This window comes from Micropterus salmoides, unplaced genomic scaffold, assembly GCF_014851395.1.
Source record: "Micropterus salmoides isolate LMB-PRFRI ecotype aquatic unplaced genomic scaffold, ASM1485139v1 Ms_hic_scaffold_3, whole genome shotgun sequence".
Classification (NCBI taxonomy): domain Eukaryota; kingdom Metazoa; phylum Chordata; class Actinopteri; order Centrarchiformes; family Centrarchidae; genus Micropterus; species Micropterus salmoides.
This window is the reverse complement of record NW_024042261.1, coordinates 22775076-22788199: the sequence shown is the minus strand read 5'-3', so window position 1 is coordinate 22788199 and position 13124 is coordinate 22775076. Positions and strand designations below refer to the sequence as shown.

The 13124-nt window shown below is 40.5% G+C and overlaps 1 protein-coding gene across 2 annotated transcripts in view; it reads left to right on the top strand.

Annotated features, from left to right (window-relative positions):
* The first annotated feature begins 1857 nt into the window (after window positions 1-1857).
* grik4 (glutamate receptor, ionotropic, kainate 4) overlaps window positions 1858-13124 on the top strand; it is a 178877-nt gene continuing 167610 nt past the window's right edge. Inside the window, exon 1 of one of the 2 annotated variants that reach the window (XR_005440616.1) lies at window positions 1858-1968. Coding sequence is in view for 1 of the 2 variants with exons in the window: in XM_038693892.1 (XP_038549820.1) it covers window positions 1887-1968 (82 nt within the window). In the remaining variant the exon portion in view is untranslated. The remainder of the gene's footprint in view (window positions 1969-13124) is intronic. The other variant, XM_038693892.1, reaches the window with a different exon arrangement.

Below are 13124 nucleotides of genomic sequence, written 5' to 3'. Positions count from 1 at the left end.
GCTATGATTTTAGGAGTTAACATGGACATCTGATCACAGAACGTGTGTTAGTCTTACTGCTTGTTGACAGCCTGCTTTTGGCCTGTTGCACGGGTCCCACGTCAGCTGCCCGATCCTGGCTTTTTGCTAGGGATTCTCCGGGGTTCTCCGTGTCTGATTGAAAAGAACGTCCTCCATCTGGCAATTCGGCTGTTTTCAGGTTTCCTTCGTTGTAGCTAGCGAGACCACGTGGCTTGGTCTGACCTCGGTGAAGTTAGCTCAACGAAAAAGGCTTAAAATGGAACTTGGTCGTTCCTGAATTAGTCCAGTGTAACTTAACGGAACTCATAACTTTAACAAACAAAAGAAATAAAGAAAATAAAACAAACTGAAGGCAGATCGATGTCGTGGCACTTCAGGTGTGTAGCTTCAGGCGAACAAAAAGCCTGTCTCGCTGGCCGAGTCTGAAGGCGTTGCCTGGTGAGGCACGCCGTCGCGTGCCGAAGCGTCCAGGGAGCCGAGCAGAGCGGAAGAGAGCCAACAGCGAAAAGAAGAGAGCGAGAGGTCGCGTGTCGCTCTTATGTTGTCTGGGGCGTGGTTCCCCAGGGGGCGTCTCAGGTTTCCCGAGGGACTGCCTCTCTAAACTTAATGTCTAAAGAAAAGAAATCTATTTGCGCGTATTATAATCAAATATTTTCCACAATCGAACCTCAACGGTCACATGGTTGTACTGTTCTAGGCATTTGGTAACAGGAAACAATTGTCACATTATTGGTCAGGATATTTTTACATTAACGGCATTTCCAACGAGGGCATGTAATACTTATTTCGTCCACTTGGGAGAGCTCAGGTTACATGAGGAAAGCTTGGATTACATTAGATGAAGGAGTGTCTTGCTGAAAATAAAAACACTGCACAACTTTCTTTTCAGCACTAATATCAACAACGGATAGTAACAATAGTTAACATAACTACTCAAATAGAGGCAAACGTAATCAGGTAACTAAAGATTTAATTAAACTTAATTAAATGTTTTGAATCTTTGGAGACTGCAGTCTTTGGCCATTCAAAGTTCGGCTGTCCTGGATTGTGTCACACCTAGGTGAGACAAGGAGTATCCCTTTGATGTGGTAATAAAACAAAGAATAAGGTCAGTTGCCACGGAAACATGTGTGGGGGGCCAGTTTTGATAGGCTGTTCAGGGAAATGCCAATGGCTGGTTCATGTCCCTTTGTCAGTTTAACAGTCAGGCTCTGCGTTATCAGCTTCAGAATCAAAAAGGTGCCAGTTTTATGGTCGGGCTAACACTTAGAGAAAGCAACTTTGACCCCTCCCCTTCTTCTCTGGGGAGGAGAAAGGAATTTAGAGTAGCTCCAAATTTATTCAATATAAAATGCACAAATCCACACCGTTGTTCACTACACTGGAAAGTTACCAGTTTGATCCTGTACTGCCAGCATTAATCTGGGTAGAAAGAGAAAATGCTTACCATTCCCAAATTACCACCGCTGAGGTGCCCTAAAGCAAGGTGCCCATCTTTCCATCTCTGACACAAACAACAAAAACCCAAGAAGCAAACTCGCTCTTTTCCAATAATACAGGAAAAGCAGCAATGGAAGAAAAGTTGTCAAAATTCCCTGTGGGTCTCAGAGTCACTTAGCAGCAGTTTCACACTCTCACTAACAGATTCCCAGCATGCAACAAGAGAGATAGAGAAAGCAACAGAGAGAGAGTGAGAGATGGAGGACTGTATGTCTGCAGGTTTAACAGTATCCTGCACTGCTTTGGCTTGTATGTGTCCCTCTTGATGTTGGCTGATATATAAATGGTGTGCTCTCCTCTGTATATTTTTCAGGTGGCTGTGACAGGGGCACCCCCGGGGCAGGACCCATGAGGAGTCATAGAAGATGCTCACAGCCTGGGCGCTTCTGCTCTTCTTAGCCATGTGGGTGAGAAGCACCTCTGGTGGCCCGCTCTCCTTCAGAATAGGTAAATTGTACGACAGAATTGTATGGTCTTGTGACAGTGGAAAAACTGCTGCCCACGCATGTTGACCCTGGATGGTTTTTTTTGGGTTTAAAGACATTCTCACACTCACACTTGCACGGTTTTTATACACTGCATGCATAAACCGATTCTGTCTTTCATATTAATTGAAACATCTGCGAATGAATGAATTAAAATTATCAAGCTTGAGTTTCTATGAAATTACTGTAAAAATACCAGCTCAAATTAATAGCACAGTCTAACTTCACAGAGTCTGATGGGAAAATAGGCTGACGAAATTCAACCAAAATTGTTGAGAAATACCCATGTTTCCTAAGTCACGCATGGCTTGAGGTATCAACAGGCTAAAAGAATTAATATGTGGTGATGACAATATACTAATTGCCTGTGGAATACACAAGACACAGACTAGACAAAAATAAATTATGTAATTATTATTTGTTCTATGCAGTGTTGCAGAGAGAAATCCATAGAGTATGTATGTAGAATCAATATATTATAAATATCCATAACAACTAATTGATTTTAAACAGTTAGGTACATGTTTATTATTATAACTGAAAACATCTGGATGGCAAAGTGTCATAATGTATATACTATTGAAGTGTATTCATTCATATATGGTACAGCTTTGTTGAAAATAAAAACATACAGTAATTAGCGGATTTAGCTGTTATCATATAGACAGTTACTTAACATGGAAAAATATATTCAAAAGGCAATTTTTGATTGGAAGACTGTACAACTTGGATGTTATAATTAAGCATCATGTCTTCGCTTTACCTTACATTAACAGAAACTGGAGCACACACGACACTGCTTTTCTCAAAAGTCTATCATTACAAAATATTTTTACTTGCTATACAATTCAAGTGTACTGTAACTAGTCTCTTTGCTGCAAATCTATGAACTATGTAATCATGACCATTCGTTTCATCTCTTTAAAAGGTTCAGTGTGTAATACTTAGGAGAAGACTTTGCAATATAATGGTAAAATAATAAAACATAACTGTGTTGTCAGTGGTGTATACAGAAATAATAGTTTAGTAGCCCAAACGGAGAAACAGCACTGCAGAGCGCGTTTGGTCACTTAATAAGTACTAAATACGTACGAAGAAGGAGACGAACAAATAACGTCAGTAGTAGTATTAGTAATAGAAATGGAGGACCACACGTATTATTTAGGACAAGAGCAGAGCTTGTTGGCTACCAAAGCTTCTCCTGCACACTTGGAAAGGGAACGTTGAACGGTGCATTCATGTGGTGTCGGAAGAATCTTTTTGTCCTCCTTAAATCTTTATTGCAAAAGAGAAATAAAGTGTACATAGGACATGAAGAGGGAAACAGAACTATGATTTGTGCAAAATCACGTATTGCATATATCCATCCATCCATCGTCAACCGCTTATCCTGCGTACAGGGTCGCGTGGGGGCTGCAGGTAACTAGATGTCTGTGTGTTGTTTATATGCTCTGGTAATGCTAATCCACATCTTTGTAGCAGTGTCCATATGAATTCCAAATTCCAACTTAAGAGCACATGAACACACACTGAAGACGGAAGAAAGACTTTATAAATTGTGAAATGGGACCATCTGAGGAGCACTAAATGCACCATGAGCCACTGGTTGAACATTCACCATTAGATTCCACTAAAACTTACACACTGAACCTTTAACATAACCTGACCCACACCGTTCTGATTGTCACCAGACATTTTCACCGATTACTGCATTTAGAGCATATAACGCAATTGTAAGTTACCACCACTCAGCGTGATTAGTATAATTTCTGGATAAATCAATGGTATTGTTACACCAGCTGCTTAAAAGAGTAGCACAAAGTCTAGCAATAAACACTGATATTTTGCTTCTGGAAAAAGTGGCAGGTCAGTGGACCAAGGTTGAAACTGACTATACTTTGCATCTGGCACCAAGTCATGGTTTGAATTTCTCATAACCTGCCAGAGTCTGTTGTTAACCAATGGGAGTTCCTTCTTGTTGTTATTCTCCTACAGTCAGCAGGTCTGTGACACCCTGTCACTAGCTCCCTGTCTACCAAAAGTTTGACTGACTTTCTCTTTATTTATGTATATACCCCCTTGTATTAGGTGGGGAACAGTGTGTGTATGTGTGTACTGTATATAGAAACAGATGGGAAGTAGAGGTAAAGATAGAGACTGAGCATGAGATTGATTCTACAGCTCACAAACTGTGTTTCCATTGTGGTCTCTCAGTGGCTGGCTTTAAATTTATAGCACGGTTGTCAATTTTCAGGAACAGCTGAGAGTGGGATTTGTTGTCAGTGGAGAAGGGTGGAAGTTAATAACACAAAAGCAGTATACAAATCCCCATGTGGTCATTGTAAAGCTATTAAAACGTCAAGTAAACACAAATGGTGCATTGAAAATGTGAATGTTTCTTGACGTAGAGCAGAAGTGCATCTTTTAGAAAAATGAAGGATAAAGCTATTGAAAACAAATAATTTGCCTTGGTGAAAGCTAGTGTCTTTTGGTGCCATTGATTCAGTTCTCAGTGTGATAAAAACAACTGAGTATTTTCTGGAGAAATTAGTTTCATTAATAGTGAAAACATTGTTTAGTTTAAGTCGGAGAAAGTTCCAGTCTCGCAGGCTCATAAATGCACATTGGAACTTTAATGCAGCCTCTTCCTGATATTTCCCTCCTCCCTTCTCCTGTTGTGTGAGAGAAATAAGTCTTTTTATCCTTCCAGCATTTTGAACCTTGACAAAATGCAACTGTCATGTTTAAACAGTATCACTCATTTCTTCTATGTGAACAAGACATTTTTTTGTATCACTCACTTCACTTTTTCAGTTTTCTCTCCTGACTGCTCTCTGTCTCACAGCTCTGCTGCAGCACAGCTAAGGTTTCCTGAATTTTCTCGGTGGTTTGGCATATGATGCCTCAAACCATCGTCTGTATTTTGAAAACAACACAGCTTCAAAGTTAGTGTATCAACAAGCCCAAGCAACAAGAACAAATCATTCCTTGTTTGTGAATATTGTTGGATAAATGACTAGCAGCACACATGTCTCTACTTTCTCTCTGCATTCTTTTCCACCCTCCACCTGATTGTACAGAAGCACCGCCGCGGCGATGGTGGTTTATGTTTTCTCAGTCAGGTTGCATCGTTGATGGATAATTAGGCAGTTGGCCTGTTTTTCCTTTTCTTCTAATGTCATCTGTGCACAGCGCCAGCCTCTTTGCCAGTTTACTGTCAGTGTGTGTTTGTGTGTGTATCTGCCAGTGCCATGTGTGTGTGTGTGAGTATTTATGCACGAGGCATAGATATGCACAAGCACATCCACACACACACACACATTTCAAAGCACACCAAACAAACACACACCTCCTAACACCACCACAAACTCCCTGCCATTTGCGCTCTAGGAGATGGTATTTAACATGGCTGTCCCTTGAGTACTGCCTGGCTGGCATAATGTCACTGTCTGGCCTTCTCTGAATGTAACAGGGCCAAAAACAACCTCCCGCCCCTGCCACATTCCCCGCCAGGACCATCCAGCAGCCAGCTGGAGGGTGCAGAGTGTAGGTGAATTGAGGAACTTCTTTGTCTCTGCCATGTAGTTGGAAAGTCGGTGAAAATGTACATTTGTTTGTAAAAGAGTCGGCATGTACGATAGGTCTGTATGCCCTCTGATAGACCCTCTGATCGGGAAGATAGGCAATAAAAGCTTTTATGGCATTTTTTTACTGCGGTGTTGTTGGAAACTGTTGTAGAGCAATGAAAGATAAATTACAGCGATATTGACCTTAGAAAGTATAAATAATTGAATTCGCTTCAGCATTGCTTTGAATAACAAAAAACACACAGTAGGCGTGGAAAGTATAAACGGTACAGAAAGTACACTGGTTTGAATTTGCCCTATGTTATGAAGTTTGACTATACCGTGCTGACTGATAGAGCTCTCGTTTTGCTTGGCCAGGATTTGGCGCAGGACTCGTTGTCATCAGCCTGCGAAAGCAAATCGGCTGGAAAACGAGAGAACCAGTGCAGTTTTTATTTTGGAAACAAAGACATGGCTGAAGTCAGAAAACTAGCAGAAAACAATCTTCAAATTATGACAGACTACAGTGGTTGCAAGGGCTGGTAATACAAGCAGTCTTTTCTATCACCTCGTATCAAAACACGGAAAGCAACAGAATGCATCCTCCACCAATGTCAAGTGAATCGTTGAGCAGCAGTGGGAAGAAAGCATGAAAACATGTTTTTATGTTACTTGGGAAAAGGTTTTGTATTTTATTTCTATTTATTATTGCAGTTTTGCACAAGAAATGTTCTTAAAATACCTTTGTACTAAATATTTCATAGTAATACAGTAAAGTTCACAGTAATAGCTGCCATGTGGTTGTCATACTAGTGCTATTGAAATTTGAAGGAAAACTAATAAACAGTGACAGATACTGTTGGCGCCCTTGCTTCAAATTCTACTGTGATATAAACTTTAGGCCATGCTGCCCAGCCCTACCACACAGACAAGTGAAGCTTTAACAAATGTGAATAGCATAATTTAATAGACAGTGCATTAGGTAAAATCAATTCACAAAATACTGTCATGAAAGAACATTCAGTTGAGATGACCTCTTATCAATTCCGACATGGCACTACATAAGTAAAATGTTTAAACAAGAACAGAACAGATACTGCATAATATTACATGAAAAATCCCTGTTTACTGCCATATGGTGCAGCTTGTTGTTGTGGGTGGTATTCCCCCATTAGTTAAGTGAAAGAGCGGCTGCCATTTAAATTCATCCAGCCAATAAGCTGCTGTTTATGCTAACTTGGAGAAATCATCTGTCACACACACACACACACACACACACACACACACACACACACACACACACACACACACACACGTAATCACTACTATGAGCTACATTCATCAACACTGCCAACTCGGTCTTACACTGCAGAGCTCTCATTCTCCACTCAATAAACGCCTCATGCACACACACACACACACGCACACACACACGCACACATGCATGCATGCACACACTGCTTTTGTCCAGTTCAATATCAGATTATAAAAGCCAATTATCTGCTATTTGTAAATCAAAGACAGTTAGAGTTTCATAGGAGATGGATTGCTTTTCCATCCCCTATTGAAGATCCCCTATTGAAATGAATAATTTATAGGAAAAGTCGTAGGAGCAAAGCATAGTGGTGTACTGTGATCACTAAGGTTTGTCGAACGTTTTTAATTTCACTGTTGTTACATTCCAGTGCCTCCTTAGTATTATCAACTACTTCATCTTAAGATATTCCAAATAAGTGAGTCTTAGCACCCTGTATTAATCAGTGTGTCTTTACTGTTTATTAAATATTTTACCTTAGGTTCTCTCTCTGAAGCCAACATAATGTTTCTTAGCTTTGGGCTTCACCACAGGGATGGGCTCCCCCCTCTGAGATCAACACTAAAGTTTGCTGTTGGCACCCACTGGGTGTCAGCTCACTAAAGTGCTGTGAAATTCCCCCAGCAGATATCCTTTCTCTCACCTTAAATGTGCGTTCTGTGAGTAAAAGAGCAGGCATTGATTTCATTTTTAGAGCCTGTTTAGTCCCTCTTTATCTACATTAAGGTTAAATACTGGTTGTTACGGGGGAATGTTGTAAGCTACACACAATATCTCCAACAACAGCATTTTAATTGTTCATAATGGATATGGGGTCTTGTTTTGCCTTATACATTACATTATGCATTATGCCCTTAAATGGAAAAATCAAGTGTGCTTTAAATGTTTCTCACTTTGATGTCTGAGTTATTCCACAGCAAGAACCATTTGAATAATATAAATTATTTCACATGAGGTCTGTGAAGATTCATCAAGGTCATAGTTAACCAAGGTGGGTTAAGATCAGATCAGTCAAAACTAAAGAAGCCTCTTTGATGACAGGTGAATCCTCTTCGAATATATTCAACCAAGTCCAGTTGCCCTTGATTTTAACCCACCTTGGATTTCACATGAGCTCTTACAGCATGCTCGAAGGCTCTATGACACATGCCACATGAACATAAAAGATGGAGCTTTAAACTGCTAAATATATTATTATTGATCAATCAGTATATGTTTTAATTATGTGCATGTTGTTTCACTATTAACACCTAATAAACAATATGTAGTTTGCAACTGATATCTGCTGTTTCAGTGTGTTGTGGATTTGGGGTTTTAGTGACATAATGTTCCTGTTTAGACTCTTCCTAGTGTGTGTGTTGGTGTGTATCACTCCCTGCCCCTGTGTTCTCTTTTAGGTTCTGTTGTTATGCTACTGTTTCATGGTCTCTGTTGTATTTTGGAATACTCATCCTTGCGTATTGTCACTAGCTTTACTTCCTGTTTTATTTTGTAATGATAGGTGTTTGGTGTTTTTGTCTAGCTTTGTTTCCTGTCTGCCTTGATTCCTCATGTGTCTCACCAGTGACTAATTACCCTGCCTGCTTGTGTGTGTGTGTGTGTGTGTGTGTGTGTGTGTGTGTGTGTGTGGTGTGTCCCAGTATATAGTGCCCTCAGCTGTGTTCAGTCTTTGTTGTTTTGTAGTCATATGTTGAGTGTTCTGCCTAGTGCGCCTTTTTCACTGGATTTCTGGATTATTCCCTTGTGTTTGGATTGCCGTGCCTTTGTTGGACTTACCCCTGTGTTTGGACTACCTTGCCTTTTATTTAGACATCCTGTAAGTGACTATTATCATTAAAATAAACCTGCAAACTGATCTAGCCTTGTTTAGTGTCTGCATTTTGGGTCCCCGACTCTATTTCCCTGCCGTTGTACTCCAGTGATTATCATTGGTTCTACTTTGACAACATGAATGCATTGTCAATACTCAACTGTTTACTTGGATTGAGTTATGCAAAGGGCAGCAGGGAAATGTATTGAAAAGTAGATACTTTACTGCTTATTAGGTCCTCAGGGATAACTCAGGAGCCAGGGTGTCTGTTTGTTTGTTTTTATTTGCCCGTTTATTCATTAATTGTATTCATTAATGTTCCTCTGACTCTCATCTGGGACACAGTGGCTACAGGATAGGCAGAGAAACCCATGCATAAATTTCCCCAGCAACTTCTTCCAGCTCTCTGTCTGTGCTCACAGGCCAGCTGGGAGATTTAATCCCTCCAGCATGTCCTGTGTCTGCCCCATGGTCTCCAACCAGTTGTACATCTCCAGAGGGAGAGGCCCAGAAGCGTCCTTAACAGACGCCTGAATGTCATCAACTTGCTACTTCCTATGTAAAGAAGCAATAGTTTCATGCTGTGGTCATTCCAAATTGCTTAACTTCATACAGTACCACAGAATTTATTAAATCTTACATTATTTTGGCCTTCTGTATCATAATCTGTTTCTTGCAGTCACTCCCCAAACATGTGACCAAAGATACAGTCGAGTGGATCCTGCTTTACTACAGATGGTCCCTTATCTCACATGTAAGCACCATCAACTTTAAGCACACTTCAGTTAAAAAAAACACTGACCATTAAGTTTCTTGTGTTGACTGCTTAGGTTGTTAAATCTAGTCTGGCACAATGACACCGTATTATTACCTTTACTGCTATATGCCATTGTTAAACCATGGCCATAGAAACCTCAGCCATATACTTCTGTTTTTGTGACATTTTTATTTATTTAGTTTATTTGTAAGGGACCGTGTACGATATTAAATGCAAATGTCACCATTTGATGTATTGTACAAATAATCACGTGATTTTTGTCTACATATAAATAATAAATATAGAAATGCCCTGTACAATCCTGGCATTTCAACTTTCATCAAATTTCCTATACCTACACATGGAAATGTCAACAGACATACTGAAATTGCTTGTTTGTTTTTTTTTTAAGTGGAGTGTTTATAGACATTGTTATCCGGCATTGCAGTAAACAGCAGGGAAAAAGCCCAACAGCTGTCAAAACAGAAGCTAGTGTGATGGCTTCTGTACTAGCTTTGAATGCAAATTTAAAGTATGATAGCCATGGAAAACGTTTTCAGATCATAAATGAAAGTGGCAGTACAGGAGCGTCTCAGTGACGTCATTTAACATCCATTGGTACACATTGTATAAAATTTCTGTTTGCACACAAGTACAAATAATTTTGGATTTTTATACTAAATGTCAAATAAGGATACTTTCAACATTAGAACATAGTGTATAATTTATGACAACAGTATATTGTTCGGAGTAAGTACATAGTTCATCAACTAGATTGCCATATCCAGAAAACAGGAAGTAGTTCATTGATGATTTTGTTTTTTTGTTTTTAAGTAGCAACATGATAATCAACACCACATTTTGTGGTTATTATCACATCACTTTTGAAAAAAAAATGCTGGATTTCTAGTCAACATTGTTTTTTGATTCTGCAATAAATGACAAATAACAGCATGCTAATCAATTATGTGTTTAATGGAGTTGGTTTACATTGTATAGTTCAGGCAAGACACACAAGTCATGTCATCAGCTGACAATCAAGTGATTTATGTAAATCATCTCCAGTCAAGTTTGACACCTTATTAAGACAACTCATCAAGACAATCTAACTGACTTTTATTAGAGCTTAACGCTGGGACATGTACGCTGTGTGAACCCTGCTGCTATACTCGCACACACCGCAAGAGATCCAGCCTGAGGCTTGTTAAACACAAAATTTTCATATGTCTTTACATTACAAAAGAAAACACTTACAGAGCATCGCTGAGTACTGAGGGGAGAAGCAACCAGACTAGCTCCACAGGAAAAATTCAGTCAAATCTTTTTTTGTCTCTTTGCACCCCTTTTCCACACTCAGTGGGAGAACACAATGGAGGATTCTCAGTGGGCTAAATTGAATTGGCTCTGCTTTTGCAGTAGTAGAGGCTGAGCCTGCACCATCTTTACCTTGCCTCCCAAGACTGGCATCACTGGAGCTGTTAGACGGGGTGGGATGCAGGTTGTTGTAAGGTAGATGTAAGGAAAGCAAAAGCAGGGAGTTCCCACCTCCCACAGAAAGCACTGCTCTGAACTGCTTGAAAACGGCTCGTTTGTAGTCCAGCCCTTCACTTCCTTTCATTGTGACGTTACAATGAAAAAGCGTCATAAAGCTTGCCAAGCGGCTAGCAGGGGTCAGGCACGCCCTCAAACCAAGCTAGTCTGAGCGACAGACTGCCAATTGGTCAGAGAGAATCCTCACTATTCACTACATCATCATTGCGTGCGCCAGACAGAGGCCAGCAACAGAAAGTTTTATATTTTACAGTTTTACGAGAAGTGACGGTGGAACAAAAATGTGCTTGAATATTTTCGGAGTTGAGGAGCTCCGCAAGTGGCTACGGGGGAAGCCTGTGCCAACCCGTGGGAGGAGTGTGTGAGGCCGGCCAGCCGCCCGCTCACAGAGCCCTCTGCTCCCGCCGTCACACAGACCACTGCAGCAACAACAGCAGAGCAAAACACGCTTATCTGTTTTTACGTTCTGAGGAATGTTGAAACATTTTAACTTAAAAAAGAGAAAGCTGTGTGGATCGCTGGTGTGTGTGTCGCATTGAAAATTATGTTGCGGCAGTTGTGTGTGGCATCGCTATGACGACAAGGTACGTACTATCTCTGGGTACTATCTGCAATGGAAGACAGAGCAGGGCCGAGTAGAGTCGAGTCTATCGATTTGCGAGGCAACATAGATCGTCAGAACACCGGCAACAGTTCAACGTTTAGTCCTAAAAGACGATGCAACTCCGACTCTGTTTGGGCCTGGAAATTCACAATCACAACCTGTAAGTATGCTTTACTGGTTGTGAATTATATTTAAAATAAACACGGCAATGTAACTTCACAGACTATTCAAGTGCGGAGTTGTTGTAAACGTTGGCTCACACAGCTAAAGTTATAACTATAATGTTAATGTTACACCTGATGTAAAAGCTACTGAGCAAACGTTCAAATTGTTTGGCCAATTTTTATGTAAAATAGAGTTGAAATATGATGATTTTTGTAGTGGTTTATGGTAAGCTGTTGAACAATGATGGTGTGTGGTTGTGGACTTGAGTGAGTAACTTATACCATCTGCTAGGTTACGGTCGCAGTGTGAAGCGGCTTTGATTTGGATCACACTACCTTGTTTCTTACAACCCGCCCTTCTCTGCTTCTGATTGGCTAGTAGTCCTTACCTGGGACCTGCGCATGTGCAACTCCCAACAAAGATTTTGTACAAGTAAGATGCATCACTCTGTAGCTCAAGAGCGGAGCGTACAACACATAAGGTGAAAAGAGGTGCTGCAGCAATGTGTAGTATGAGAAAAATATGGTGTTTTTTGAAAATTAAACCATGTAAACCTGTTCTGGTACAACCCCTAATTAAGATTTTGAACCTGAAAATGAGCATAATAACACCTCTTTAAGTAAATACTGTAGAACTGGACAAACTAGCTCTCTGTCTTTAAGTTGTCTTTTAGGCAAGGAAAACATAGTGGTTAGGGTTTTAAAATTAGTTTTATTGCATGACATCATCAACTACACTCTTTTTATTTTGCTACATAAAGGACACTCTACTTCCTGCACTGATACTGAATGCAAATGTTGGAAATGCATCATGTGCTCATCCAGTATGAACAAAATATTTGGTTCTGAGCTGGTGTGTGTGTGCGCACACACATGAACAAAAACACCAGCTCAGAACCCGTATGTGTGTCCAGTCACAAAGGGTGAGCACTGAAATTTAAGCCCACAGGTGGAGTCTAAAAGCATAATTAACCCTGCTGAGTTAATACCTAAAATTCAGCAGCACCACACTGTCAATTTCCTTGGTTCAACCCCATGCACACTCACAGTGACTTATTAAGGCTGGCTGCGAGAACCACCGTGGCTGAGTCATTGTGCCCTTGCCTCCAGTCAGGTTCGTTTTGCCCTCATACACTCTTGACTTCAGTTGGCATCTATGAACTCATTTTACTCTCTGTTACCAGAAGAGCAGGGAAGATAGCATTTTGGGAGGGAAGAAGAGTAAATAACTGTGGGGGAAGTATCCTGCGTCGCTTTGAAATATTCTTTGAATTGTAGCCTTACTTCCTCTGCAGAGGAACTTTCAAACATTCCTGCTAAAGCAGACACTGATGTCCAGCAGAGAGCCATG